Source organism: Contarinia nasturtii, unplaced genomic scaffold, assembly GCF_009176525.2.
Source record: "Contarinia nasturtii isolate CC-2019 unplaced genomic scaffold, AAFC_CNas_1.1 Cnas_scaffold_220, whole genome shotgun sequence".
NCBI lineage: Eukaryota > Metazoa > Arthropoda > Insecta > Diptera > Cecidomyiidae > Contarinia > Contarinia nasturtii.
In genome coordinates, this window is record NW_022197577.1 from 1,998,462 (window position 1) to 2,025,821 (window position 27,360).

The window sequence follows — 27,360 nt, forward strand, 5'->3', positions numbered from 1 at the left end:
GAAAATTTAATGAAATAAAATAAATGAATATATGAATTTCACTTTGAAACGACGTTTGTGTTGAGTTCAATCGACTTAAATTATTTAGTATTTTATTTCTTTGTCTGCGTTCAAATTTTTTTTCTTGCATTGGATTTTCAAATTCAAAAATGAGCGCTCCGAAAAACATCTTTATCTACATAAATAGATATTTGAATTTATAATAATTTGAGTTATAAAATTACTCTGTAATATTTGAATATTTTACGAACCTTCCATGTTTTTCATTCAATGTCTGTATAAATAAGTGAATTTCATTGTGATCGAGTCACTGTTCGTATATGTTTCGCAAATTGTAAACAATTTTAATAACCATTGAAGCGAAGTTCATTTATTTTAAAGTTGGTCGAATATAAAATGATAATTTATTTCATCGCACTATCGTTTGTGTCTCTTTTAAGCGGTTGTAATGCAGTGGGCTTTGGCTGTGGTGAGAAATTGAACAAATTTGCAATAGATTGACATTTAAAATATTAAATTTTACAAACAGGAAAACCGAGTCCACCTTCATTGGACGAATTGGACGAATTTAACCCACCAATAGTGTTCGCTTGTATTTTTCATCACAAGTAATTCGAATCACTTTGCCTGATATACACAAATTGTGAGAATTTTATTTTGCAGACAACCTGAAATATCATTGTACCAAAGTGATAACAATGACAGTATGTCAGATTTGCTAAAAGCTTTAGACAATGGGAAAGATCTTTCACTCTACTTCATGGGATTTGGTGATAAATTGAGCGTAACAAATGGTAGATTTTGGATGGAAAATGACAAAATTTTAAACTGATTTACACTCTTTCTTCGTAGGACTGAGCTACCAATTTTGCAGTGGTAATAAATAGCATTTCATGATGTGCACATCGAACTAAACAATAATTCATATGTTTTTCTTTTCAAGGATGGTGTGACGTATCTGCCACAAATATTTGCCGCATTTATCATTCGCGAAAAATTGAGAGTACCAGTTCGATTGTTAAACTAAGATCTCTAATAAAAAAAGCTTTATTCAATAGACGATTGGAATTTGTTTCGCGCAAAGTGGGCGATTTCGTTTTGGACATTCGTAATCAATGTAAAATTGATAAGAAAAAGAAGAAAAATAAGAAATGCATTGAACACATGTCACAGATTAATGTGCATGGCTTTAGTCTGGGCAGTCATGCGGGAGCATTTTTTTGTCGATACATGAATGAAAAAATACAAGAAAAATGCCCGCTTTTAATAGGTAATAGATTGTAACTATTAATTCTCTATTTATGAAATTTAAGTTGTACGCAATTTCATACAGGCTACGATCCTGCCGAACTTCATCCATGGCTCGATCAAAGTAAATATATTCAAAAAGGTGACGCGGAATTTGTGCAGCTAATCCATACGTCGGGTGTTTTGGGAACAAGATTGAGAATCGGAGATGTTGATGTTAGCGTAAAGTATAAGTCGTCTTTGCATTTTGCAGACAACCATTTTATGGGCTTTCGAATCCAGGAATTGTCAACATCAAAGCGATTTGCATTTATTGCCAATAGAAATGGACCCGGTTCAGTTATCAAGCTGAAAAATCCGAAGGAGTTTGAATCAATCAAATCCAAACTTAAGAAAGATCAATGCCTATTAGGTGTGGTGAATAATAACGTCGGAAAGTTTAGAATAACCATAACTGATAAAGATTTGAAGGCTTAATATGTTTTTCTAATTTTTCTATTTTATTTTATAATATTTCCAAATAAAATTGGCATTTACGCTTGTTATATTCAAAACGAAGACTTTTTCTCAAAGCTATAAATTTGGATAGAAGCAAAATTTAACTTGCTTTGCTCCTTCGACTCCTCTGAGTGCTCCGCATCACATGTATCGCTCTGAGAAACAGTATCTGATTCAAAGTATCATACACTCAATTACAATTGTTTTTGTCGTATAGACCTTTTGCGTCATAACTGTGTGTATTTGGATGAATTGTGTTACTGTTAAGCATATTTATTCGCTGAAAATGACTATAATGCATTCAAAAAAAATGAATTTTTATTTATTCAATTCATTAATATTCACCAAAATTTATTATTATTGTAATTCAGCCATCTGTTCAGCAATATATATGACAATATCTTTAAGAGAATTCCAGTTGAAATAAGGTATCGAGAAGCGTGAAGCACTTTCCGTAGATTATTACAACTGCGATCTGTTCTAGATCATCTGTTCAAAAACCATCAAGATTTTAAAAAAATGTTTTCAATTTTCAATTTTTTGTTCGTTGCCTTCTTGATCGGCAGTACTTCTTGTGGGAAAGAACCCAAGGAGATCGATCCAGATAAAATGAGATATATTGGAGAACCCATTACATTCGCCTGTGTACATTCGTCAAAGTATTTTACATTCATATTTTTAACATATTCATTCAATTGATAAGTTCGAAATTCACCAAGAGAAAATAGACATGGCAAAATTCAAAGCAACCAGACTAAATTGGCATTTTGACATCTGTATTTTTTCTCACATGACAAAATGAGACTTGTGTGTTTATAACAGAATAGTTTGAGGAGGCGTTGCTGCAAAAACAGGATGATGGCAAAATTGCGTAGGGGGTCCCTGGTAAAATCCATAGGGGATCACGATCCATCTCCTTTCTATCCAAATCCTTTTTGGATGTAGTTTTTTTCGTTTTTTTTTTGCTCTTCATTTTTTTTTTGGCGAAAAACCTATCAAAACGGAAGAATTTTTCACATTTGAAAAAAGTGAAGAGCAAAATAAGGTCCTCATTTCCAAAATTGTTGAGGGTTCCTAAAAATATTTTAGAGGGGAGTAAACCGAATTCTAGGAACCCTCGTCATCATCTATGCCACTTGATAGTATGATTCATTTATTTTCTCAGAATGAGATTTTGTCATGTGAGAAAAATACAGATGTCATTTATAGAATTTAATCAATTTCTCTCTGGTAATTAACATAAATTATTTTGAAGATGTTATAAGAAGAGTGTGTAACTGTATAGAACAAACTTTTCTAATAACTTAAGTGATCTTTATTCATTTTGTCAATTCAACTTTATTCAATTTACAGTCAAACGGAATTTGAAATAATTCGAAGCAATAATAAGACTGGATTGACCGAATTAGCTCAAAAGCTTAACAATGGAAACGATCTATCAATCCTTATTCATGCGATTGGGTACGATGTTGATGAAAAAGGTATTAAGTCAGTTCCAAATCATTTGGTATTATTTTTTCTTTGACTAGCAATATTCTTGCTTGAATTTCAGGCTTTGACTACTATGACGCTCGAGGTAATTCTTTCTACTCAAAAATCCTTGGTCCAATTGTGTGTTATAAATTTTTTATTCGATTTTTATTTCATTCGCGTGACAGGATGGTATGAAGCATCTGATACAAATGTTTGCTATATTACATATGCGTTTGAAAATTCAGTGACAACTCTAGCGAAATTAATTCCACATACGAAGAACATGGTGCAAACGAATCGATTTATATTTGTAGCGAAACAGGCGCGCGATCTAGTCTTAAGTGTTCGAAATTTAAAAGGTAACATCAAAAGCATGTCACAGATCGTGATGGTTGGTTTCTCTTTTGGGGCGCATATCGCTGCAATCGCCTGTCGATATCTCACCGCTAAAACTAAGGAAAAAGTTAAAATATTAATAGGTACAGACATTGAATTTTAAATTGAAATTTAAAGAACTGAATCTATCAATGTCAGCAATGTATTAATTTTATTTCAGGTTTGGACCCCGCCTCTGCATCACTATATCTCCATAAAAATTATTACATTTCAAAAGGTACCTTGATCGCACTAATTTAATAAACTCTATTTTTTACATAAACCATAAAGACGTGTTTGTCATCCGAAGGTGACGCTAAATATGTGCAGTTAATTCATACATCGAAAGTGCTCGGTACCTTAGATAGAGCTGGTGATGTTGATATTGTGGTGAAAAATGGCCGTACATCAGTTTTTAATCCACGTGATAAGCATGCATTGGCAACAAGCATTCAATCAGCAACTGCTAGAAAGAAACTCATAATACGTGCGAATATGTGTAAAAAAGATTTGGAACGGAATCGAAACGCAAAAAAAGCAGCAGCAGCTTTTGCAAAGAATCCAGAAGAATTAATAACTAAATTAAAAGAACCAAGTGATTATGAAGAGCCTGAACTAAAAGATAATCAATGTCTAGTTGGCGTGTACAGCCAATTCAAACCGGTGATGGCCGGAAAAACTTACGAAATAGATCTTAAAAAAGAATGGGATATTTTGGACAGCTTGAAGATGTAGTCAATCAACAGTTTAACTATTTTTCTTATTTTTCATTGTAACTTTTTTATTTATATTCCGGAAATAAAATAATACAGTGAAAATGGCAAGTGAATGCTATTCAAACTTCGCGCATTTCATGGCACCACTTTTTCATTTAAAATGTATTGCAATTTAATTAACAGCTTTTGTTAATTGGGTTCCAAATCATAAAAGAAGTTTGTATAAAAAGTGAGCATTGAAATCCACATTTGAGTTATATACTCACAGAAAACTCAGATGTTAAAATTCAAAGTAATCAGAGCAAAATGCCATTTTAACATGGAGAAATTTTGACGTCTCACTCAGTGTACAAGGTTCTTTAGAGTAAATGCAGTCAGTTTGACTGTGTATAAGTAGAAAGTGTTGTTGCCGAGTATAGTTATCGGCCCTCAGTCAGCAGCTTTAGTCAATAAAATTCATTCGTCAATCATTTTCATTTACAGATCGATCAAATGAATATTCATGATTTCCATGACATTTTTATTGCAATTTCTAGTTTCTTCGAACAGAAGTCAATATAAAGTGGACTTATTTAGAAAGAATATTACAGTTGAAGCAAGGTTTCCCAAACCGTGAATACCCTTCGTGTAGTATTACAACTTCGATCGATGATAGATCGTATTTTCAATAAATACTGATTGATGGTTTTAAAAGTATAAAATGTTTGTCATTCATTATTGGTTGTTTGTTGCCTTGTTCATCAGTAGTGGCATCGAAGGAAAAGAATCTCCCGAATTAGATCCAGATAATTTAGCATATAAAGGAGATCCACTCGTTTTCGCTTGTGTGCATGAAAAAAAGTAAATACCAGCATTTTTCATCATATCACTTACACAAAATCCATGACATAATGGCAAAAAAACATATTTTCTGTCGAAATCACAAATTTATACTATTTTCATATTATTTTGAAAGGTTTGTGAATTTGCATATGTACTAATGCTTCTCATTTGTAGACAGGGAGAATTCCGAATAGTCAAAAGTAATGATAAATCTGGAATGACTGAGTTGGTAAAAAAACTAAATAATGGACACGATCTATCGATCTTTATTCATGCTATTGGGGTTGAAGTGGACGAAAATGGTTAGAAATGAGTTTAAAATTCTGCCATATTTTGTCATCATGCTAGTAGATTAACACACAAAATTTCAATTTTAATTTCAGGATATGACTACGATGATGCTCAAGGTAATTATTTTAATTCAAAATCAACAATGTCTCTGATGAGAATATCTGGACATTTTTTTCAATCGTAATTATTTTCTTCTATTTCTATGCCTTTCTCGCAACAGCATGGTTTGATGCATCTACTACAAATATTTGCTACGTTACATATGCGTTTGAAAATTCGGCGACGACACTCATAAAATTAATTCCGCATATGAAAAAAATGGTGCAAACGAATCGACTTGAGTTTGTAGCAAAAGAAGTGCGCGATCTAGTATTAAGTGTTCGAGATTTAAAAGGTAGCATCAAAAGCATATCACAGATCGTAATGGTTGGTTTTTCCTTTGGGGCGCATATTGCAAGTCGCGCCTGTCGATATCTGACTGCCAAAACCGGTGAAAAAGTAAAAAAATTAATTGGTACACATATTGGATAGATTGTTCAAATTATCGATAGATACGCTTAAAAACATGTTTTGTTCCAGGTTTAGACCCGTCCGCTGCAACCCTATTTCTCAACAAGAAGTATTACATTTCGAAAGGTGATGCAAGTTTTGTGCAGTTAATTCATACATCGAAAGTACTTGGCACTTCAGAGAGAACTGGCGACGTTTCTATAGTAGTGAAAGATAACCGTTTATCAATTTTCAATCTGCGTGATAAACATTCATTGGCTACAGCCATTCATGCGGCGACTTGTAGAAAAAAGCTCATAATAATTGCCGAAATGAGTAAGAAAGATTTGGAAAAGGATGCAAAGGCAAAAAAATCAGCCAAAAAACCAGCGAATAATTCAAAAACTCTTCCACAAGGTTTATTAATTGAAGTTAACGATATTAAAGACTACAAAGTACTAGAACTAAAGGAGACGCAATGTATGGTTGGTGTATACAGCGAATTCAAGCCAGCTATGAGCGGAAACATTTTTGAACTAGATTTGGCCAAACGTTCAGATGTTTTATGGAAGAGCATGGAGTAATATGGATATTATCATTATAAACTTACTTCATCTTTTTTCATTGTATCTAACACTCTATTTTGTATAATTGCTTACACCAGGAAAACATTTAAAATTGTAATAATAAAAATTTAATTGTTTTTTTTTTGCATAAAATGAATTTTAATGACATGAAAAACCATCATTATTGACTATTAGAGTTTACTACTACTATTAGCACAGCATGGAAATAAGCTAACATTGTTTGCCAGCGCCACCAAATGACTTTATATAATTCTATATAGTTCTGCAGTTTCCAGCGGTTCTAAACTCTAATAAAGCGTTGCCGAGCTTTTAAAACATTGCGATTTTATAAGGAAACCTTACAAATTCATTTTTTTAATAGGAATCCTAAAATAATTTTTTGGGTTTTTCTCTTGTGTGAATGCTATTATATTTGCTTATTTCATATTATATACTATACAGTCAAATCTCGTTAATTCCAAGCCGTTGGGAGATTAAAATCTTCGAAATATCGAAAAAGGTTTCAAAATGTGTAGTAAAATATGTCTGTGTCACTGTCAAAAAATTGATTATATAATTATTTCATATTATTATTACTTTTTCCGCATTCTATGTTATTATGACTTATTTTAAGCGAAAATGTGATAAGTAATAAGATCAGTTCATTAAAAAATATTCAAAATTCACTTTCAAGGAACGAACAAAAATTAAATATAACAAGCAACGGAAATGTTAAAAATTTTGCCAACGTTTCTACTTTTTATAAACAGTATAAGAAAACAACTATTTGACTCAGTATGCGTCAATATAATTTTTTATTGAAATTCCGTTCGAATTTTTCTCTACACATCGAAGTACTCAAATTACTACAATTGGATCTTTAACCCATTAACTTCTGATATAAAACTGCTAAATATTTTTTTCGAATGTGTCGCTCCATGTTAAGAACTCTTCATTTAAAACCAAATAGGCATAAAATGCTAGATCTAATATTTCTTACTATTACCTCTACCGAAAAGTTTTTTTCACAACTTATTACCTCAAGTCGAAAAATTCGTCGGTCTGGGGGAAGTTAATGGGTTAATTAGAACAAACGTTTACAATTTATTGATACTACAGTATATATCATTGAAACTTCAGTTTATTTTCTGGCTTCAATCATATGAACGCATAAAGCTAATCAAAATGAATTGGCGAATTCACTTAATTATTCTCGGTTTTTGGTTATGTAGTTGCAGTACGATGAATCCAAAGAAAATACTTGGTACGAAATTTAATATAACCGTTCAAAATTTATCTGAAAAGATCTAATTCAAAAATAAAGGATCGAGTACTATCTGTCAAAATATTTCCCCCTATGCCAAGCGAAATTAATTCGATATACGGCGCTGATGTAAATGTCACTCTGTCATTTCACAATAATACTTTTTTGGCTTGACAATATATAAGCTCTTCATTTAAAATGCATACACATTCATAATTATTGAATCGTTGAAAAAAAAACATGTCATAAAATATTTTTCTAACATTTTTCATTAAAAAATTTATTAAATTTTTTTTTTATAAAAAAATTAATTTGTTTATAAATTACAATAATTTCAACAAAAAATGTTTCATCGATTAAATAAGAATCCAATGTAAATAGTAATGACAATGTGACACCTACCGTAAAAATGCAAAAAGAAATTTAGTTGGTCTCCATTGTAGCATTTTTGTCCACCATGACAGCATCTTCGTTTTACTTGACCAATCACAGAGAAGCAAAACGAAGATGCTGTTATGGCGGACCAAAATGTTACAATTCCAAATAAGTTTCCTTTTCTATTTTAACGGTAGGTGTCGCATTGGTATTACTTTTTACATTAGATTCTTGTTCAATCTATGAAAAAAATTGAAATTATTGTTATTTTTAAACAAATATATTTAAAATATAGAGAATTTTTATGATAAACGTAAAAAGAATATTTTATGATATGTTTCTTTTTTTTACTCGACCGTTCAAAAATTATGCATGTTGAATGAAGAGCTTATATATTGTCAAGCCAAAAAATGTATCATTGTGGAATGACATAGAGTGACATTTAAATCAGCGCCGTATATCGGATTTATTTCGCTTAGCAAAGGGGGAAACGTCGTACTCGCTCCTTTGAAAGATGTTTGCACTTTTTTTTTTTTTTTTTTGAAAAAAAGAAGAAATTTCTGGCCTTTTGAACTGCCAGTAAAATTGATGAGAATGAATTAATTTTTTTAATAAATTACCAGCTAAATGAGTTCGCAGAAATGTACGCCAAAGTGTATCGGAGTTTTTCCAACATTTCTACTAAAACAAGCAAAGAAACAGCGGCTTGCATATTAATTGACGCAGAATGCGTCAATATAATTTCATTTAATATTAAAATTCCGTTTGAATTTTTTCCCATCGGAATACTTAGAAATAAGATCATTAATTGGAACAAGACATTACAATATCTTCAATGGCGTTAAGAGTTAAAACTTCAGTTTATCTTCTTGCTTCAATCACACTAGATAAAGTGAATCAAAATGAATTGGCGAATTCATTTAATGTGTTTAGGTTTCTTGTTATGCAGTTGCAGTGCAATGAGTCCAATGAAGATACTTGGTAATAGATTTCACAAAAAAAAATTGTCCAAAAAAATATCTAAAAACATCTTATTCCAAAGAAGTTAAAGATTCTTTTCCAAAAAACAAAAACAAAAAATAAGAACTATCACCATCAAAATATTTTCATTTCTTTACAAGATGTTTTGGTTATTTTATTGAATGTATTTTAGAACAACTTCCATCCCAAGAGAGTTTAGTAAGATTAGGAAAATCTGCGTATCGTAGAATTGGTAATCATCAATCAAAATTGATGAGGCGAAAAATGTAAATAAATTAAATTAATTTTTTTCTTCGGTGACTCAGGTGATGCTTGGGAAGGCTTGGATTTAAAGTATGTTCAAACTTCAATCGATGTAAATCTATTGAATTATGAAGGTGACCCCATGAAATTCGCATGCGTGTACAACGACAGGTATTTTCTTCAATCAAAAACATTCCGTTTTTCGTGGAAAAATATCGTAAAATGTAAAAATAAACTTTTCTTTAGCATGAATGACTTCGAATTAGTGAAAAGTGACGACAAAGCACATTTGACATATTTAGTGGATAAATTAAATAATGGAAGGGGTATTTCTCTCTTTTTCCTCGGAATTGGTGACGACATACATGAACGTGGTTTGATAAATGAAATTAAATTTCTGTGACTGAATAATCAATTGAACTTGTTCTTTCAGATAATCGATTCAAAGTTACCAGGGGTATGTGAGAAGTAACCGAAAAAAAGAGATCAATTTAATTTATTTTCAATTTTCATTTCAAGAATGGTTCATTGAATCGGGTACAAATATATGCTTCATTGCATATACCTACCAAAACTATGACATTTCGGTTCTAAATACATATTCATACTTAAAAAAAACATTGACAACGCGGCGCGTTGAATTTGTCGCAAGAGAAGCACGTGATTTAATTTTGAATGTTCGAAAACAGTGCGTAGAAAGTAAAAAAAGAGGTTGTCTTAAGGATATGTCGCAGGTCACCATGCTTGGTTTTAGTCTCGGAGCTCACATCGCCGCCTACGCTTGTCGATATCTATACAGCGAAACGAATGAGAAAATTCCGAAATTAATAGGTAAATACCGATTTCTCTCACTCTCAACTCTTTGAAATTTACTTAAATACATAAAAAACAGGCCTTGACCCTGGAGCAGTATCATATTGGATTGGTACAAGTAACTATATTCACAGAGGCGACGCTAGCTATGTTCAAGTTATTCACACATCATACATGGGTACAGTGAGCAAATATGATTCATAGTAAAAATTTCATTACGGCCTTATTTCAGGTACAAGAATGCAACAAGGTGATCACGACGTTTACGTGTATTGCGATAGATGGCATTCACCGAAAAATCATCTATTAGCTTTGGATTTACATGAGCTCATTTCGGCTAAGAAAGCAATTTTAATTGCATCTGAAAAAGATGGTGGCAGAATGATCAATTTAAGAGAAAATCCAGAACTTAAGTCTAAGCGCGTCAAGCTAGCTGAAGACGAATGCGTAGTTGGCGTTTACAACGATGGTTTTAGCAAAAAAACAAACGACGCACATCCTCATCCAAGAATGTTCGAGTTGAAATTGTCATTTAAATAGAACATCGAGATGACATCGTTCGGTTTATTCGAATATTAAATGTAATAAAACCTAAATATCGAAAATGTTCTGGTGTTTGAATCGAATTATTATTTGATAATAAAAACGCAGATCATGAAAAAATTTGTTTTTTTTTTTTTATAAATGGTATTAGTCATAGTATCATTTTTATAGCTATCGTTTCTTTAATGGTTTTAAATTGTAGATGGTCCCAGAGAGTTGAATGACGTGGTAACCGCCTCAGAATATAGAAATACTAATGGAATCGAATATCACCTCCTCACACAGAAATTTCCAAAGTGAGATCATGACATGAGATTCTTTGAGTCAGTTCAAGAAGTTTCAGAACTTCAACGTGTGTGTGTTTTCCCCGTCTAAAAAATTTGAATTTCAAATAAATTATAAACTTTTTTTATCTGTTGAATAAATGTTGGTTTTATCAGTTTCCAACGAAATATGTAAATGGCACATATGTGAAAATGATCATATTTGAATATATTAATCATCATTGCAAATTCCGAAACGGTAGTCACCTTGCATTATTATAATCATACATTTTGTCCATTTTATTGATATTATAAATTTTTATGTATTTCATTATAATCTTTGAAAAATGCAATGTTATTTATTTGGCGGTTAAAACCGATCAAGCTTTAGTTGATGTCATCACTTCAATCTTTCATTTATTGATTAAAGTCTTTCAGTAAACGATCGAATTAAAAATGATTTGGGAGATTTGCTCAGTCATTATTTCTTTGATACTATGTTGCTCCTGCAACGAAAAGTCAAAATTAGGTAACAAACAATCTCAATAATGCTTGGTGCCATTTCTCTATATTATTTTTCTCTTTTTTTTAATTAGATGATATCGTGGAGCAAGTTCAATCAGAGTTAAAGGGAATTAAATTAAAACACGATGTTGACCCAACTGTTTTTGCGTGCCTATACAATCAAAGGTGAATACTATGAAAATTACTGATTTTCCCATGAGAAATGATGTCACATTCTTTGTAGCATGACGAGCTTTTTCGCTAACAAAAATTATTATATTAAAAAAAAAACTTTATTTCAAAGCATGACTGGATTTGATGTGGTGAAAAGTGACAATAAAGCAGAAATGTTGCTATTAAGTGAAAAGCTGAACAACGGAAGGAATTTATCACTGTTCTTCTTAGGCACTGGCAACACTATATGCAGAGACGGTAAGGCAATGATGATTTAAATTCGCACATCTAACCATACTAAGTTATATATACGTGATTTTTTATTTATTTTCAGATCATAGATTTAAGGATTCTAAAGGTAGTATTCAAAATGAGCAACAATAAATTTCGTAATAGAAGTTTGATTTTTTTCTTTCAAGAATGGTATATCAAATCTGGTACAAACATATGTTATATTGCATACGCCTTCGACAAGTATCACGCTTCAATTTACAATTTGTATTTTTACGTGAAAAGAATTATGGAAACCAATCGAGTTGAGTATGTAGCACAGGAAGCTCTTGAATTGGTGATGAATGTTCGAAAAAAATGTTTGGAGACTAAAATTCCCGGATGTGTTCAACACATGTCACAGGTGACTGTGTTGGGCTACTCGCTCGGAGCACATATCGGAGCATATACTTGTCGATACCTAATCGATGCAACTGGCGAGAAGGTTAAAAAATTGATAGGTAAGCTCCAATTGAATTGCGAATCTTTAAATGGGATGTTAAAGAGAAAATGATTGTAACAGGTCTGGACGCTGCGGCCATTTCACATTGGGTAAGCACCGTAAATTACATTCAAAGCGGCGACGCTGATTATGTTCAGGTCGTTCATACATCTTATCTAGGCACTCAAATGGCCAAAGGTATGTCATGAAAGCATAGAATTTTCACCATTTTGTTGTCAAAGTGCGTATCAGTAAAGTCAGTTTCATTTGTATACTGCAGGTGATAGCGACATTTACATAAAAACAGATAATTGGAACAGTCATAATAATCATCGATTGGCAGTCGATATGAACGCACTTATATCCGCAAAGAAACTGATTTTAATCGGTTCGAAAAATGGAAAGGGCAGAGTTATCAATTTACAAGAAAGCTTACATGTTAATCCAGAACTTTTACAGATTGCCGATCACGAATGTGTGGTTGGTGTATATAATCAAGACAGTCACAAGAATGGAAATGAGCCCGGACAAGTGTATATGCTCTCATTGCCAAATAAATCAATGAAGTTCTACTAATAAATCAAATCTTTAAAAAATCTTTAATGTAGATACTTTTCTTATTTATTCATATTTAAAACAAACTTGGAGTTGGGCTTGGTCATTTTGTATCATTTCAGAGATTTTTTCTGATTTGCTAGGGTTTTTGAAATTCGGGAGAAATTTTGTCAATTTGCAAGGGTTTTTCAAGCGAAAAATTCTCTCGATTTGCTAGGGATTTTCGCTGCAAAAAGTGAATTCCAAAAAAAAAAACGAAAATTCTTCCGATTTACTAGAGAATTTTTTGTCGCCAGCAGGGAACAGGGGTGGGCACTTGCTCCCCCTAGCCATAATGTCCTCGTTTTTGGAAGAAGAAAATTCAGATTTGCTAGGAATTTTCATCGAAAAACTGAAGACCTTTTTTAGCTCACCAATGAGGAGAAATTCTTTCGATTTGCTAGAGATTTTCACCGAAAAAAGTGATCTCAAAAAAAAAAAAACGAAAACACCCTAAAATTGTCCTCGTTTTTTCAAAATTGTCCCCGTATTTCATGTCTCTTGCCCCTGGCGACGCGCCCTGCCCCTGAGAAATTTGCGCACCTTACTGAGTTAAACACAAAAAACAAGAAAAACTAGAATTTATTTTTAAAATATTGTCATGTACTAGTGTGTATGAATATATGACGCAATGAATTTTATACAATAACAATCCTCGTTGAAAAAGTGGAATCCATTATAATCGTACGATCTCTCACGTATGAATTTTAAGCAGCCCGAATATTTTGAATATTCGAACTTTTAATAAAACGAATATAATTAAATGTTTGCATAACAACAAAGCAGCTCCAACACGTTTAAAAAGCGTTCCAGATGCCTTTATATGTATATATTGAACACAATAAACGTGTTTATTATGTATTTATATTTCTCATGCAAGATGTTTTGAATAATAAGTGAAGGAAAATTAGAAATCGTGGCATTTGAAATTCACTATATATTTTGTTGAGAAAAACTCTTAGTTTCAGTTTATTCCATCACTTGAATCCACATAAATCGTTCACGATTGTGGTATTGAAGAGAATTTCATTATTATTACCAGGATTTATCTGAGCTGAAGAGAAAATGAATTGGGGAATTTATTCGATTGTTGCTTTTGTTTTACTAACTAGCAGCCTTAGCAATGCAATGAGTCCGCTGAGTAAATATTTTTAAACAAATTATTAGCGCACATTTTAATATTACTATTTTCTTTCTGATAAGATGCAATCGTGAAACAAGTGAAATCAAACAATAAAAAATCGATCAAATCGATTAAATACGTTGAACCGGCTTTGTTTGCTTGTATTTATGATGAAAGGTATTCAAATATTTTTTTTTTGCTAAATTATAATATTAAAAAAAACTTTATTTCTAAGCATGACTGGATTTGATGTGGTGAAAAGTAACGATAAGGCTGAGATGTTGGAGTTGAGTGAAAAACTAAGCCGTGGAAAAGACTTATCACTTTTTTTCCTCGGAACCGGTAACACTATATCTGCAAACGGTTAGTCAACAGTTAAAGTAATACTTGTTTTGGCCTTTTCTATAAGAAATTATATTGATTTTTTTTTAGACGAGAGATTCACAAGTGCTAAAGGTTAAACAATATTTTATTTCAAGGTTTTTTTTGTTTTAATTTGGTAATTGCTATTATAATAACACTTTTAGAATGGTTTATGAAGTCTGGTACAAATGTATGTTACATTGCGTATGCGTTCGGTGACCAAAGAGCCACACTATACAACTTATATTTTTACTTGAAAAAAATAGTTAAAACGAACCGTGTCGAATATGTAGCCAAAGAAGCATTTGACTTCATTTCGAATATTCAACAAAAATGTATAGATACCCAAATGGATGGATGCCTGAAGAATATGTCACAGATAGTCATGGTCGGATACTCACTCGGTGCTCATATTGCTGGATACACATGTCGATACCTAAGCGAAAAAACTGGCGAAAAAGTCAAGAAAGTAATTGGTATGTGCATATTTTTCAATTCGATAGTTGAACTTTTTTTATAAAAGATTATTTTTCTTACACAGGTCTAGATCCTGCCGGTATTTCACATCTATTTCCACCCGAAAACTATCTTAGAAAGGGCGATGCTCAGTACGTGCAAATTATCCATAGTTCCTTGATGGGTACAACGCTTAAATTAGGCGATGCTGATATATTTATCAAAAGCGATAAATGGCATCCATATAAGAATCATAAGTTAGCTGTAAAAGCAAATAATCTTGCGTCGGGGAAAAGGGCCATTTTGATCGCATCGAAAAAAGGAAACGGTAGAGTAATCGATATCCAAGAAGGCAAGTCTATAGACTTCGATCTGAAATCTGATGAATGTTTGCTTGGTGTTTACAATGATGGCGATAACAAAGAAGAAACAGTGAGAGATGATGAAAATCAAGAAAAAAATGTTTTTAAAATATCATTGATGAATAGATTAGTGAAGAGTTTGAGTTTTTGATTTGTTGAAAATGCCAGGTTTTCAAAACAATGGTTATGAAGAAGATCACAGGGATGACAATACAATTTTATTCTTTAAAAAATAAATGTTAAATACCATAGTTTTCAATTTGAAGATCAATTGACCTCAACTGTCTTACTGTCTTTTAACACATTTGGTTATAAGAAAAATTACTTTCTGTTAAGAAATACTCACGGTATTGTATTGATAGATCTGTGTGATCAGTTTTCACTAGTTTGTCATTGGACGTTCATAACTTTTTTGGGATGGTACAACATGGAAATCAACGAAATTGAGTTGTTTTTCTTAATTGTTATGAATGTTACTCACTTTTATATATGTACTATGAAGTCATCGAGTGGACAATTAACGTATTTTCACGTAATCTTCGTAAATTAAAAAAAGAAGGCAAAGTAATCAAAGTTATTTCCTATACACAAATGAATGTCTGAGAATGAAAGCGAGACTTTTATTCACAACTTATTGAAATGTAACACCGCCATACAAAAAGTGCTGACTGTCAGCATATTTTGTATGGTGATGTTACATTTCAATAAGCTGTGAATAGAAGTCTCGCTTTCATTCTGGGGCAATCAAATATTTAATTGCAAACGTTCGCGAAGCTGTGTGGACGAGAACACTTTTGAAGAACATGCGGACGCGCTGAACAATGATGAATTAAATTATGCTTATTGAATGAAGTAGTGTGGAATTATGTCGAACAATTTACTAAACAGTTATTAGTATTCACTCATTTATTAATTGTGATTACTCCAATGAGTAAATAATAGCACTGAGAGATAAAATTCGAAATTTTCGCCGAAATGTTGGTGATAAAAAATATGAAAATTGATATTCCACTCATGTTTCTTAGAATTTCATGTTTTAAACTTAATATAAAAAGATAAAAATGTATAAGCGTCGTATAATACCAATTCTGTGATAACAGGTAACTTAATTTTGATAAGCATTTGTCGATAATGGATTTTTATGAAAAAATCATCTTATCGTTGATAATACTCACCATTTTGTAAGATATTGGTCGTAAATGAATATTTTGGTCAGTATTACATCAAAACGTGCGTACCTCGTAAAGTGAATTTTATATCCTGTTCTAAATTTTCATGCTTACGAACATTATATTGAGATATTTTTTTCCGTTTTTTCAAATAAAGACTCCGTTTCGCTATCATAAGTTGTTTTCAAACGATCTAAACGACAAAAAATGGGATTTCTTGTAGTGAAAAATTGTTGCTGCTGTTTTGATCTGAAAAGTGGCACCATTTTTTATGCAGCTCTAACAATTTTAATGCATTTAATTTTATTTGCTCTTTTGGTTGTATTCGAAACTGTTTGGGCATTGCCATTTCGTAAGTTTGTGTATCATATTCTATTTGAATGAAATTGTCGAAACATTCTACTCGTTTATAGTTTTGCCCATTCCTCTTTTCGTGATGGTTATATATGGCGTTGTGAAGGTAAGGGAATTCAATCAATAATGTATTCAATATATCTGTATGTATTGTTTTTTTTTTTAACAGGAAAAGCCAGGCTTCATAATACCTTCCCTAGTTTTGACTACTATTTACATCGCTCTTCCCATAATTTATTTTTTCATCTCCAATGTTTTTGATAACATGAAGACTTCTCAAAGGACGCAACATCGTAACTTGTTTAACATGCTTGAATTCATTTTATCGTTCATATTTCTTTGCTGTTTAGTTCTTGTCGTACTTGCAGGTAATGGAAATTTATTCTTATTTTCAATTGAATTTTTTTGACTAAAACTCTAAAACAACAAGTGAGAGTTTTTAGTTTACGAAATTCGAATAAATCACAGTTCATTTTTACGGTTTTTCTATGAGAAATTCAACGGAAAATATTGAAAATGATTGAAAACATTGGAAATAATAAAAAATACGCCTAATCGGTGACACTTTTCACAAATGCTATTTTAGTTTCTAATATATTCTTAAACTGTCGGTATTGGTATTTGGCTGATGCTAAAGCTTTATATATATTATCGGCAGTTACCAATGTTAGAAATTTTATTGAGGGTCCGATTCGGACATTACTGTTAGACGGTTAACTAATTCGCACATTTTTTCATTGTAATATTTTCAGTCTACTACACGTACTTTTGGATTATTCAATTTTCAGCGTATAAATTGATAAGGAATGAAAAAAGAGCAGTACAAAATGGTATTGTTTAATCATCGAGATTGTGCATTCATATTCTTATCATTATAAGAGAGAGAGAGAGAGAGAGAGAGAGAGAGAGAGAGAGATTCATTCATTCTTATGGTGACTCATATTTCAAATGTACTGTTATAATAATTGAAGATTATTCGTTATAAGTATCTGTCCAAATTGCGCTTGCCCTTTGGTCTGGATGCATTTGAATGTCGAACCACAATAAATACAATTTTCAAATACAAATGTCACAACCATTAACAAGCAGTAGTTGAAAATAAAATCTCAGAAATTAATTCTTTATCTGTTTATAAATAAATGTTGTTTATCTGTAATGTAAATGAATTTATTTTTCTCAAAAAGCTTAAAGCTTACTCACTGATGTGCAACTTTTTTGGCTAACGGTGAGTCAAAAATGAAATATCCGACCGAAATTATTCGACGAATAAAAAATTGTATGTAGTTTTAAAAATGGGTAAACTAAAAGCCGAACCAAAATTCCTGAAAATGCGATTATGATGTAAGCAAATATGTGGCGGGGAATGGATTTTTAAGTCACATTGAGCGGTGAATAACACAAAAATTTGAACAATATTACATTAAGCTTATGACTTTCAATGACGTTTGTCAATTGAATTTTTAATTTAACTCAAAAAATAAATAATAATTTGAACAATTTTTGGCGTTTCATTTAATTCAGTCTGTTGTTTTATTGAAATAATAATAATAATTAATAAACCTTTTAAATTATTAACCACTGGCTGACGCAAGAAATTTACACGAAAAAAGCGAAGATGGTTTTGGTATTTTATTAGAGAATACGTTGAATTGAAAAAAAATAAAACTTTCTAAAAAATACGTGTTACCTCAAATTGGAAAGATCATGATCCACTTGCGTCACCTGCATCTTAAACGCACAGTAAAGTCAGCACGCTATGACTCTATCCCCAGCACCTTTCAGTTTATATGATGCGATTTGAAATATGTCTGTATTAGAAGCTCTTTTTAATCAATTTACGAGGTTCTACTGTATTTGTTTTATTTAGGACATTGTTTTATAGTCGAATAATTTCATAATTTTTTTGTTTTGTTTCCACATCAAATTTTTGGAATTCATAATATATATCGAATGATGAAAGGTGCTTAGCTTCAGTGTTTTTCATACCATTGATCCATTTTGAACAATTCAACGATCACCGAATTTATTGAAGTGAATATGAATTGTGGAATTCTTATGTTTATTCTATTGATAAGCTGCTGTTGTGCAGTTGGTGTCATACGATTAGAAACATCAGAAAAAGTAAAGGAAAATAAACTAAAACCAAAAGCAGCCAAAACGAAACGTAATAATGAAGTCCAATCATCAATTGTTCAATGTACACTCATTTTTTTTTATTTCTTGAATAGGTGGTATGGTTCGGTTGGACGTAAATTTAGAAAGAATTAAGGAATTGGAATTTAAACCAGATCCAGTTTATTTTGGGTGTATCCACAATACTAGGTAGATTTTTTCAAAAAAAAAAATGCCGAAATATACTGACCAACACGGAATTGTTATGTAGCATGACCGAATTTGATGTGGTGAGAAGTGACGATAAAATCGGAATATTGGAATTAAGTGAAAAGCTTAATAATGGCAGAGATCTTTCGTTGTTTTTCTTATGCACAGGCGAGACTATTTCTAAAAAAGGTTAGACAATGGTATTTTATACACAAATAATGAGCAAATTTGTACTTTTTTTCAGATAGAAGATTTATCAACTCCTTCGGTACAGCATTACAATGAATTTCAAATAAACCAAGACATAATTATGTTTTCTCTTTTAAGAATGGTTTATTCACTCCGATACGAATATATGCTACATTGCGTATGCCTTCAACGATTATGAATATTCCATTTACAATTTAATTTTTTACATCAAACGAATATTGGAAACGAATCGAGTTGAATTTATTGCAAAGGAAACAAGTGATTTGTTGATGAATGTTCGGAAGAAGTGTTTGGAAACACAAAAAAATGGATGTCTAAAGCATATGTCGCAGGTGATTGTGGTGGGTTACTCATTAGGAAGCCATATTGGTGCATATGCGTGTCGGTATTTGTTTCAAACAACCGGTGAAAAAGTAAAAAAATTGATAGGTAATCGAAATTTCTTACGCATTTTGGGATTTTCAATGAAAAATTATATTTGAATAGGTTTAGATCCAGCAGCAATTTCAATTTTTGAAGTAGAGCCGGACAAAAGCTACATTAAGAGTGGCGACGCGGAATTTGTGCAAGTAATCCACACGAGCTATTTGGGCACTCAATTGAAAACATCCGATAGTGATATTTATATTAATTCCGATAATTGGTACATCCATAACAATCATCGGCTTGCTGTTGAGTTGCACGAACTCATATCAGCAAAAAAACTGATTTTGATTGCTTCACAAAGTGGCAATAGCAAAGTGATCAATTTACAAAGAAACTTTTGTTTCGATCCCGATAATATTGAACTCGAAAGTGATGAATGCATTGTCGGTGTGTACAGCCATGGTCATCAGAGGGATGAGGCTGCCGCCGAAGAAGATGAAACTGTCTATGAAGTTGAATTTCCGAATAAATCCATGAAGTTCTACTGAATGTGACGTGGAAAAATCCGTGTTGCTATTCACTTAATTGTAAAAAAAAAGATTATGTTCACTTTTGTTGTAACTCCGTTTCTATCCTTGTAACAATTCTGCCAAAAACCAATTCTTTAGTGAAAATATTTTGATATCATTTTTGAGACTATGTATGAATAATTAACTCAATAGGTCCCGAGCAATCCACAGTCCTGTTCGGAGCAACGAGGGGCATCAATTAAGGAGCGAGTGATGAACATTACCTGCATCTCTTAATCAGAACTCATCACACAACAAGTTTCTCAAAAAAAAAAAAAAAAAAAAAAAATCACCAATGTTAGCAAAAATAATGGCTGATATTTTATTCATATTCTAACATTATTATCGGAGATCTAGATTATACATTACAAAGCGTGTTTCAATTTAAAACTGATATATACTTACACCATTTGAATTATGCTTTGTCGTTATGTTTACCAATATATCTTTTATTATGTAGACATTTAAATAATAGCAATACTCGAATAAAGTATCCAATGATAAAATATGAAAAAGTTTATAAAATGACATTTGAATGAGTATGTAAGATATGGACTATTTTCTAATGCTAGGCACTTGCAACATTGTAGACGATGCTGTAAGCAAGGGTAGGCTTTTCTCTGACGCACTTCTTATGTCGCGCATACTAATGTTTGCCGTATTTGTGACAGTTGTCGATTTTGGTGTAATCGATCCCGTCCCGGTGGTGGTGCTCTTCGAATTAAAACCTTTGTGTTGATTAAAAACAAATAATTATATTAATTTAAACAATTATCGCATTATTTACATCGTTATCTCTTTTGCATTTTATTTTTTCAAATTGAAAAATTATACTTTATGCTTATCAGAGAGTAGAGTTTTTTCGGCGTTATTTTTAAAATGAAATTCGATGCGATAACAGCACATGGCGCAATGTGATTATATGGCACTTGAAAACAAATTCTTGATAGAATCTGTAAAAATGTCATATGTGTTGCCAATTATGTGTTGTCCATGCAGATCGAACTGAATTGGCTTCGAAAAGGCAATAATTATGCAAAATCAAGTCAATTTTCTTCTGAAAAGATTCAGGGATCGATCGGTTTGCGTATAATTCCATACAAGATAATTATACAAACTATAGACGCAGATGCAACACACCCGTCACTGTTCACTTCGTGCTATATCCTATACACACTTAATCGTGCGTCTCTCAGTGCACACACGAACATATAAATTGAGAATATGCGTCTCTTATGTTTGTGGCTATACTTTGTATAACTATACTGACATTCAGAACTACACGCGAATCGGTCACTGAAATGATTCAGTCGGTGTGTAAACAATGAAATCATTCTTACCAAATCGAATTTTAAGCTCATATAGTACTTTCCGCTTGAAGACAAATATAAAGAAAATGAAAACCCCAAGGAATATGTTGTACGTATCGAAAATGTATTCAACCGTTGGATTTTTGTAAAATGTTGAAATAATTTCCAGTATCCATGATATTCCCATCACGGTGAACAATTTCAAATTCATCATAAATCTATAATCAAAAAAAAAAAAATCATCAAGACCACATTAGATAACAAACAAATAAAATGTGGGTGTGGCCAATGAAAGCGAATGCATAATAGTTTACACGAACATTGCCCTTGACATGAGAAATTTTTTCCGTTTCGTTGATGTATTCGTTTCATCCGACATGTGTTGCATTCGGTGAATGTCGCTTTTGACGCGAGAACAGTGAATGGCTGTGATGATGAATAGAATACAGTTGGTGATGACATGAACGCCAGCCGGTATTATGAAGAACAGAAAGTGAGGTCTCCAATTGATGTAGTCTGAAAATGAGCAAATTAATTGCATTTTAATGACGTTCAATATACATAATGGCGGCTAACGCACCAGCAAAGAAGCAAGCATGGTCGATATTTGGGTTCCATGTCGCTGAAAATGGTTTGTATTTTTTTGCATAGGACGTGAATCCAACCCAGGCTAAAGGCACTAGCCATGCATATGCCGAATAGTACAAAAATCGTCGCCCATGTTGTCGATTGTGTCGCATTGCGAACGATGAACGCAAAGATCTATAGACATTTTTTGAAAAATATAATATATATATATTTTAATATAAAAATATATATATTTTAGCTAGACAAATAAGTTTTATGATTAATTAATTATGCCAATTTAATGTGTAGCCTGAAAATACACCCCAAATGTCAAAGTGCGGATCCGCATTACAATTATTAATTTATTTTGACGGAAGCAGACGGAATATAAAGAAATATCAACATTGTAATGCACGAACTTGGCTTGACATTTTTAACTAGTATCAAAGCCATAAATTCATTTTCATCGTTTCTCGAGGGATGTGGTCAAATATAATTACTCACAGCGGGTCGTCGTATTTTATGATCTAATTATGAAATTGGCTACCAAAAATTAATGTAATGGATATTGATTGAGAGCAATTTTTTTTCGTGTATACACATTAGTTTCTCAGAATAGCAAACTACTTAAGGTAACAAGATAGTTCGGAAATGTGTCATCTTATCAAGTCTATAGACGTCAAAAATATGATAAACTATATTTACCCAAATGTAAGCCAGATATCAAAGCACATGACAGTTTGCCAGCAAAATGTCGAAATTAAGGTAAAAAGTAAGAAATATGCTAAAAGAAAAAAATTAATAATATTACTTGGTGTATCCTTGGATTCTCTCTGACATATTAAATTTTCACACTCACCCATTTCTTCGCAAAATTCTGGTCGGGGGCCTGTATTGATTTGTAATATAGCTAGCGTAATGTATGAGGCCAGCATCGTTGTGACGTAACACACAAGCGTTTTACCATGCAGATTTAACAGCTGGAATTGAAATATAAAATTTTACGCGATGGAATTGTGTTTATTAAAGAAATATTAACAAACCTTTGGCAGTAACAAATATACAATCAATGTTAGAGCCAAAAATACGCAGGAGGTCATTAGACCGTATGGATAATATGTAAATTTCGTCGGTTGCTCAAAGGTGTCATTAACAGCGCAAAGGAATGCGTATGCCTGTAAATAATCAGAAACCGCTCAACAAAACATTTCTTAGTAATGATTTAAAAATTGCTCACTGACCCCAACCGTTCCGTTTGGAGTCACAACATTCTCTATACAATATTGGTTTTGATCGTATGGTTCCTTGTCGACTAAGTAAAGTCTACCATCTTTATGCAAATAGTGGAGGTCTTCTTCATCATTTGGATTCAATACATACATTTTTTCACAATTAAACGAATGCAAAATGCCATATTCTGTAAAAAAAACATATATTTTAATAGCAACAGTCACTTTCATTTCTTCAAAATATTAAAAGTGAATAAAACAGAATGTTATAAGTAATAACGGCTTCGAATATCACACCGCAGTGAAATGCTAAGGAAAGTGAGAACGCATTTGACTCACTTTATAATAATTTAGGAATTTATGAGAAGAAAATACATAAAATTAAGATTTGTTGCGAAAAATGTTTATTTTTATCTTTACTGTACAAGCTATACTGTTCAGGAGACCGTAAAGATTTTATTGTTTTCTTGACATGCGTGTTCAAGTTCACTGAGATATCTGTTTTTCTAATAAATATGCGTTATATTATAATCAACAAAATAAGGACTACAAGAAAAGAATTTTTCATTTTCCCGAAGAATTTGCTCTAAATCCGGGCAATTTGACTCAAAAATATCAACTGAAAATCAGAGCGAAATTTTTTTAAACCAAAATATTGGCCTCAAAACCCGATTTTCCACAAAACATATAGTTTTTCAAAAGGTGCATTTTTGACAAAACAACTTTACTTTTACTGAAAAATTTACACTTTTGATAAGAAAAAACTCAAATTGATTGAACTATTCTTAAAAACTCCGGGCAAAATCCGTAATCATTTGGGCCGGAATATTTCTTATCCGGGTTTTACCTTGAAAATCCGAGCAACGCTATAAAAACTACTATTTAAAAAACTGTTGTGAAAACCTAAGTTTTATGAGGATACCACTTTTCGAAAACTTTCTCCAAAATATAGCTACTTAAAAAAAAAATTCGAATTTAGACTTTTTTCTCTTCCATTTTGAGTGATCGAATTATCGGAATGATCACAGTGCGGCTATGATTTCAAAATCATCAAAATTGATTGACTCAAAAAAAATTCACAGAAATTGTGTCGAAAACTATTAGCGCAAGACCATAAGAACGCTAAGTTTACGGTTTGAAACTTTCATTCAGAATAAGTAACTATTCCGGGTGTAAGTCATAAAATTTAATGGTTTATCCTACTATTTCATTTCGGTAACATATTACCAACTCCTAAGGTTTTTTTTTGGTTGCATAAATTAATGCGTTGTATCTCCATTTCGTATGTCAGTGTAGGCTCCTCTGCGTATTTTTTTACTGTACAAACTCGAGTATTTGCGGAATGAATAGATCCATATGAATCGCGTTTATTGTTTACTGTACAACTGATAAACAAACCTAAATCATTCATCTTACTCGCCATACCTCGGTGTGGCTACGAAGAGAAGTCAAACAATCTTTTTTTTATTTCGTTAAAGATTTATTTTTCATGAACAAATAATTTCGACAAACATACATCAGATTGAAGACAAGACTCACACACGCTTGGAAAAAAGCAAACAATTCCGTTTACCCGAGACTAACTCTTGCTAAAATTACACAATATATCAAATGAAAAATATGAGTACTCAATACATATGGTTTATAACAAGCCAATTGCGTTATCTGTAAATATATATTATTGATGTGTTTGTATGACTGCGATGACCCATTCGCAAATGCTGTTGTTTAAGTCAAATAACTTTTATATATATATGAATATCAGCGAAAAAAGTGACCAATATCTTATCAATACCGTAGTAATAATAATAATAATTTGACTTGTTCAATGATTGAAATTCAAAGAAAGACCCAACAATCATATTACCTTTAATTTGGATTTGCGTTTGAGTTTTTTCATTTATCGGCAAGTCGAGGTCATAGAAAATTGGTTTTAGATTTATATTGTCTGGATGTGGCACGCATCGTCTTGGATTTCTTTCCATAATTTCATCGGCACTACAGCATCGTCGCATGCAAGGAATATCGGTGCACACGGACGCTGGTTGACAACTTCGAACGATTACGCGTTGTTCATTTGCCATTGATCCACCAATATTCACTAAATCTTCGATACAGAATTTATTTAGTGGTAAAACCTTTTCGTTCACTTGTATCACATCTCCAATGAATTGAATGTCATCAACTTTGGAATGGTACTCAACATACACTTCGTTGTTCAAACATTTTGGAATGGCACTTTCAAACACAACTACTTCGCTTTTGAACATATTTTTAAAATGTGCATGCGAATTGAGATTTTCGATGCAAGAACGTTGGATGTGATCATACGAATACCCGATTGAACAGCACTTGTTCATTAAATGCACACCGATTTTTGGATTATCGACACATGACATGGTTACAAATTCATCATTTTCATTTTTATCGATGCACCCATTCAATTCAATGAATGTTACAGTTTTCGGTACTGTGACAATTTCATGATCACATATTGGCATCTGTGATGCTACAATATTGTATGTATCCCAATTTGTCTCGTTTTCGGTACAAGATTTATCGATTATTTTTAGAACCGAATTCGTTGGACAACACTTGGTCACATCACACTGAATTTGTTGGGAAAAAATAATTATCGATGCGAACGCAAAATAAAGACGACTTAGATGCTTCATTTTATACATGTTTAATACTGTTATGGTGGAATAGATTAGAGGCAACACATCCTATCAGTTGAACAGCTAAAGTATGACTAAAACGTCCGACGCAGACACGCGCAAACATATAGACTATGTTCTCATGCGAACATTCCGTTGTAGATACCCTCGTGAGAATCTTTTTACGAATGGCCACACGACTGGGTGGTGACTTTTTTTAACAGCAGTCATAGTCAAAATATACTCGACTGGTTGTCATTGTTTCTTAGTCGTTAAATAAAAATTCCATTACAAGTATCTATATATACGTAGACTTTGGAGTAGATTTATTTTCAGAAGGGTACGGACGCGAAATGTTATTGCGATTGAAGATAACATTCGCAAGATATCGCTTCAATTTTTGTTATTATTTTTTGATAACTTCATAACAATCAAGATAAGTATACCGTTTAAGCACATAAATTGTAAAGTTTTAATTCTTTGGAATCAATGAACCAATGATAAAATTAATCAATTTTCGTTTGAAGTGAGTTTTACTGTTAAATACAAGCAGAATAAATGGGCGACATCATTAAAATAATTTGTGAATTAATTTGCCAACCACCTTTTTGTGTCACGTTCCAAGATTTATAGTTTTGGTTTAGTGATAAAGACCATCATGTTGTTGTAAATAAAAAAACTAATTATAGAAACTCATCATAGTGATTTGGTAAAATTCTCTCTCAGGATTCGTAAAGTGAATTAGTTCATCCATGTAATTAATTAGCGCACGTTTATTATCTAAACACGTGAAACATGTCATATGGTGGTCATTTTTTATTACTGTAGACATACGGCGAATATTAAACATTTAAATCTAATGTATAAGATATAAATACATATTATGTAGTGTGAGCACAACAATCACTGCATGGCAAGTACGCTTTTCGTAGTCAGAAAACCATATGGATGAAGTTTAAGCAGAAAAAGAACCTGCTGAGTAATTATCATTGTCGGATTTTCAACTAACTCCCACATTCAAAACAACTATTTTTTTAAATTGGAATAGCCACCAAATCACACGAAATGAATAACAAACTTTCTAATAATATGATGAAAACAGACGATAAAATAATGAAAATAAAACCACAAATTATGGTGAATATTGATTGTAGGTTATTTGTTCGCTGTAGCTCATATAAACATGAAACGAATGTTTTTTTTGTTCAGTTTTCAATGAAAATACTCGTATTTTTCAACGGCAGTGTTTAAATTTCATTTTAAGTGAATGCAATTTTGAACTTTGAATTTTGTATTGAAAACTGAAAAATTTGAAATTTAGACTCCTCTGCCCACCAATACTTTCCTATGGAATTGTTG

At 32.0% G+C, this 27,360-nt stretch overlaps 9 protein-coding genes across 13 annotated transcripts; 8 read left to right on the plus strand and 1 right to left on the minus strand.

Moving 5' to 3' along the window:
- Nucleotides 1-311: 311 nt before the first annotated feature.
- Nucleotides 312-1,802, plus strand: LOC116337279 (phospholipase A1 4-like). Its single transcript, XM_031761704.1, has 6 exons — nt 312-469; nt 530-608; nt 664-794; nt 853-876; nt 944-1,270; nt 1,334-1,802. Exons 1-6 carry the CDS (start codon nt 397-399, stop codon nt 1,723-1,725), a joined length of 1,026 nt encoding a protein of 341 aa, XP_031617564.1. The 5' UTR covers nt 312-396; the 3' UTR covers nt 1,726-1,802.
- A 375-nt stretch (nt 1,803-2,177) lies between these two features.
- Nucleotides 2,178-4,471, plus strand: LOC116337278 (phospholipase A1 2-like). The gene is made up of 6 exons (XM_031761702.1): nt 2,178-2,405; nt 3,100-3,227; nt 3,299-3,322; nt 3,405-3,698; nt 3,776-3,832; nt 3,905-4,471. The coding sequence occupies exons 1-6, from the start codon at nt 2,266-2,268 to the stop codon at nt 4,327-4,329; spliced, it is 1,068 nt and encodes a 355-aa protein (XP_031617562.1). The 5' UTR covers nt 2,178-2,265; the 3' UTR covers nt 4,330-4,471.
- A 438-nt stretch (nt 4,472-4,909) lies between these two features.
- Nucleotides 4,910-6,611, plus strand: LOC116337276 (phospholipase A1 2-like). The gene is made up of 5 exons (XM_031761700.1): nt 4,910-5,150; nt 5,307-5,434; nt 5,516-5,539; nt 5,644-5,937; nt 6,003-6,611. The coding sequence occupies exons 1-5, from the start codon at nt 5,011-5,013 to the stop codon at nt 6,494-6,496; spliced, it is 1,080 nt and encodes a 359-aa protein (XP_031617560.1). The 5' UTR covers nt 4,910-5,010; the 3' UTR covers nt 6,497-6,611.
- Nucleotides 6,612-7,613: 1,002 nt separating this feature from the next.
- On the plus strand, nt 7,614-10,817 carry LOC116337270 (phospholipase A1-like). Of its 4 annotated transcripts, none has more exons than XM_031761693.1 (8): nt 7,614-7,742; nt 9,271-9,330; nt 9,404-9,512; nt 9,588-9,715; nt 9,775-9,798; nt 9,861-10,172; nt 10,234-10,332; nt 10,387-10,817. In XM_031761693.1, exons 1-8 carry the CDS (start codon nt 7,664-7,666, stop codon nt 10,692-10,694), a joined length of 1,119 nt encoding a protein of 372 aa, XP_031617553.1. In that variant the 5' UTR covers nt 7,614-7,663; the 3' UTR covers nt 10,695-10,817. The 4 variants fall into 4 exon arrangements, with proteins under 4 accessions (XP_031617553.1, XP_031617554.1, XP_031617556.1 ...); XM_031761694.1 differs by lacking the exon at nt 7,614-7,742 and adding an exon at nt 8,945-9,098 and having other exon boundaries at nt 9,588-9,712; XM_031761692.1 differs by lacking the exon at nt 7,614-7,742 and adding an exon at nt 8,946-9,098.
- A 534-nt stretch (nt 10,818-11,351) lies between these two features.
- LOC116337071 (phospholipase A1-like) lies at nt 11,352-12,957 on the plus strand. The gene is made up of 7 exons (XM_031761374.1): nt 11,352-11,489; nt 11,557-11,650; nt 11,769-11,896; nt 11,973-11,996; nt 12,058-12,369; nt 12,432-12,548; nt 12,631-12,957. Exons 1-7 carry the CDS (start codon nt 11,417-11,419, stop codon nt 12,924-12,926), a joined length of 1,044 nt encoding a protein of 347 aa, XP_031617234.1. The 5' UTR covers nt 11,352-11,416; the 3' UTR covers nt 12,927-12,957.
- An 873-nt stretch (nt 12,958-13,830) lies between these two features.
- Nucleotides 13,831-15,519, plus strand: LOC116337014 (phospholipase A1-like). Its single transcript, XM_031761289.1, has 6 exons — nt 13,831-14,085; nt 14,148-14,244; nt 14,303-14,430; nt 14,500-14,523; nt 14,595-14,906; nt 14,972-15,519. Exons 1-6 carry the CDS (start codon nt 14,010-14,012, stop codon nt 15,397-15,399), a joined length of 1,065 nt encoding a protein of 354 aa, XP_031617149.1. The 5' UTR covers nt 13,831-14,009; the 3' UTR covers nt 15,400-15,519.
- Nucleotides 15,520-16,492: 973 nt separating this feature from the next.
- On the plus strand, nt 16,493-17,888 carry LOC116337162. The gene is made up of 4 exons (XM_031761527.1): nt 16,493-16,769; nt 16,831-16,877; nt 16,941-17,139; nt 17,524-17,888. Exons 1-4 carry the CDS (start codon nt 16,625-16,627, stop codon nt 17,610-17,612), a joined length of 480 nt encoding a protein of 159 aa, XP_031617387.1. The 5' UTR covers nt 16,493-16,624; the 3' UTR covers nt 17,613-17,888.
- Nucleotides 17,889-18,759: 871 nt separating this feature from the next.
- LOC116337158 (phospholipase A1-like) lies at nt 18,760-20,527 on the plus strand. Its single transcript, XM_031761513.1, has 6 exons — nt 18,760-18,935; nt 19,000-19,093; nt 19,155-19,282; nt 19,338-19,361; nt 19,421-19,732; nt 19,790-20,527. Exons 1-6 carry the CDS (start codon nt 18,809-18,811, stop codon nt 20,215-20,217), a joined length of 1,113 nt encoding a protein of 370 aa, XP_031617373.1. The 5' UTR covers nt 18,760-18,808; the 3' UTR covers nt 20,218-20,527.
- Nucleotides 20,528-20,556: 29 nt separating this feature from the next.
- LOC116337157 (G-protein coupled receptor Mth2) lies at nt 20,557-26,081 on the minus strand. 2 transcript variants are annotated; one of them, XM_031761512.1, is made up of 9 exons: nt 25,212-26,081; nt 23,357-23,532; nt 23,159-23,290; nt 22,975-23,095; nt 22,821-22,899; nt 22,129-22,310; nt 21,869-22,064; nt 21,579-21,766; nt 20,557-20,966 (listed from the first exon to the last, which is right to left on the minus strand). In XM_031761512.1, the coding sequence occupies exons 1-9, from the start codon at nt 26,026-26,028 to the stop codon at nt 20,794-20,796; spliced, it is 2,064 nt and encodes a 687-aa protein (XP_031617372.1). In that variant the 5' UTR covers nt 26,029-26,081; the 3' UTR covers nt 20,557-20,793. The 2 variants fall into 2 exon arrangements, with proteins under 2 accessions (XP_031617372.1, XP_031617371.1); XM_031761511.1 differs by having other exon boundaries at nt 21,863-22,064.
- Between the last annotated feature and the right edge of the window lie 1,279 nt (nt 26,082-27,360).

Coding starts and splice junctions, on each gene's coding strand:
- LOC116337279 (XM_031761704.1), top strand. CDS start 397: ATGATAATTTATTTCATCGCACTATCGTTTGTGTCTCTTTTAAGCGGT. Junction 795..852: donor TAAATTGAGCGTAACAAATG/GTAGATTTTGGA, acceptor CTTTCTTCGTAG/GACTGAGCTACCAATTTTGC. Junction 1,271..1,333: donor AAAATGCCCGCTTTTAATAG/GTAATAGATTGT, acceptor AATTTCATACAG/GCTACGATCCTGCCGAACTT.
- LOC116337278 (XM_031761702.1), top strand. CDS start 2,266: ATGTTTTCAATTTTCAATTTTTTGTTCGTTGCCTTCTTGATCGGCAGT. Junction 3,228..3,298: donor GTACGATGTTGATGAAAAAG/GTATTAAGTCAG, acceptor CTTGAATTTCAG/GCTTTGACTACTATGACGCT. Junction 3,699..3,775: donor AAAAGTTAAAATATTAATAG/GTACAGACATTG, acceptor ATTTTATTTCAG/GTTTGGACCCCGCCTCTGCA.
- LOC116337276 (XM_031761700.1), top strand. CDS start 5,011: ATGTTTGTCATTCATTATTGGTTGTTTGTTGCCTTGTTCATCAGTAGT. Junction 5,151..5,306: donor GCTTGTGTGCATGAAAAAAA/GTAAATACCAGC, acceptor TCTCATTTGTAG/ACAGGGAGAATTCCGAATAG. Junction 5,938..6,002: donor AAAAGTAAAAAAATTAATTG/GTACACATATTG, acceptor GTTTTGTTCCAG/GTTTAGACCCGTCCGCTGCA.
- LOC116337270 (XM_031761693.1), top strand. CDS start 7,664: ATGAATTGGCGAATTCACTTAATTATTCTCGGTTTTTGGTTATGTAGT. Junction 9,799..9,860: donor TCGATTCAAAGTTACCAGGG/GTATGTGAGAAG, acceptor TTTCATTTCAAG/AATGGTTCATTGAATCGGGT. Junction 10,333..10,386: donor TATTCACACATCATACATGG/GTACAGTGAGCA, acceptor GCCTTATTTCAG/GTACAAGAATGCAACAAGGT.
- LOC116337071 (XM_031761374.1), top strand. CDS start 11,417: ATGATTTGGGAGATTTGCTCAGTCATTATTTCTTTGATACTATGTTGC. Junction 11,651..11,768: donor GCGTGCCTATACAATCAAAG/GTGAATACTATG, acceptor TTTATTTCAAAG/CATGACTGGATTTGATGTGG. Junction 11,997..12,057: donor TAGATTTAAGGATTCTAAAG/GTAGTATTCAAA, acceptor TTTTCTTTCAAG/AATGGTATATCAAATCTGGT.
- LOC116337014 (XM_031761289.1), top strand. CDS start 14,010: ATGAATTGGGGAATTTATTCGATTGTTGCTTTTGTTTTACTAACTAGC. Junction 14,086..14,147: donor CAATGCAATGAGTCCGCTGA/GTAAATATTTTT, acceptor CTTTCTGATAAG/ATGCAATCGTGAAACAAGTG. Junction 14,907..14,971: donor AAAAGTCAAGAAAGTAATTG/GTATGTGCATAT, acceptor TTTCTTACACAG/GTCTAGATCCTGCCGGTATT.
- LOC116337162 (XM_031761527.1), top strand. CDS start 16,625: ATGGGATTTCTTGTAGTGAAAAATTGTTGCTGCTGTTTTGATCTGAAA. Junction 16,770..16,830: donor TGTTTGGGCATTGCCATTTC/GTAAGTTTGTGT, acceptor ACTCGTTTATAG/TTTTGCCCATTCCTCTTTTC. Junction 16,878..16,940: donor TTATATATGGCGTTGTGAAG/GTAAGGGAATTC, acceptor TTTTTTTAACAG/GAAAAGCCAGGCTTCATAAT.
- LOC116337158 (XM_031761513.1), top strand. CDS start 18,809: ATGAATTGTGGAATTCTTATGTTTATTCTATTGATAAGCTGCTGTTGT. Junction 19,094..19,154: donor GGGTGTATCCACAATACTAG/GTAGATTTTTTC, acceptor ATTGTTATGTAG/CATGACCGAATTTGATGTGG. Junction 19,283..19,337: donor CGAGACTATTTCTAAAAAAG/GTTAGACAATGG, acceptor ACTTTTTTTCAG/ATAGAAGATTTATCAACTCC.
- LOC116337157 (XM_031761511.1), bottom strand. CDS start 26,028: ATGTATAAAATGAAGCATCTAAGTCGTCTTTATTTTGCGTTCGCATCG. Junction 23,291..23,356: donor CTCCAAACGGAACGGTTGGG/GTCAGTGAGCAA, acceptor GATTATTTACAG/GCATACGCATTCCTTTGCGC. Junction 22,311..22,820: donor GATATCTGGCTTACATTTGG/GTAAATATAGTT, acceptor AAATGTCTATAG/ATCTTTGCGTTCATCGTTCG.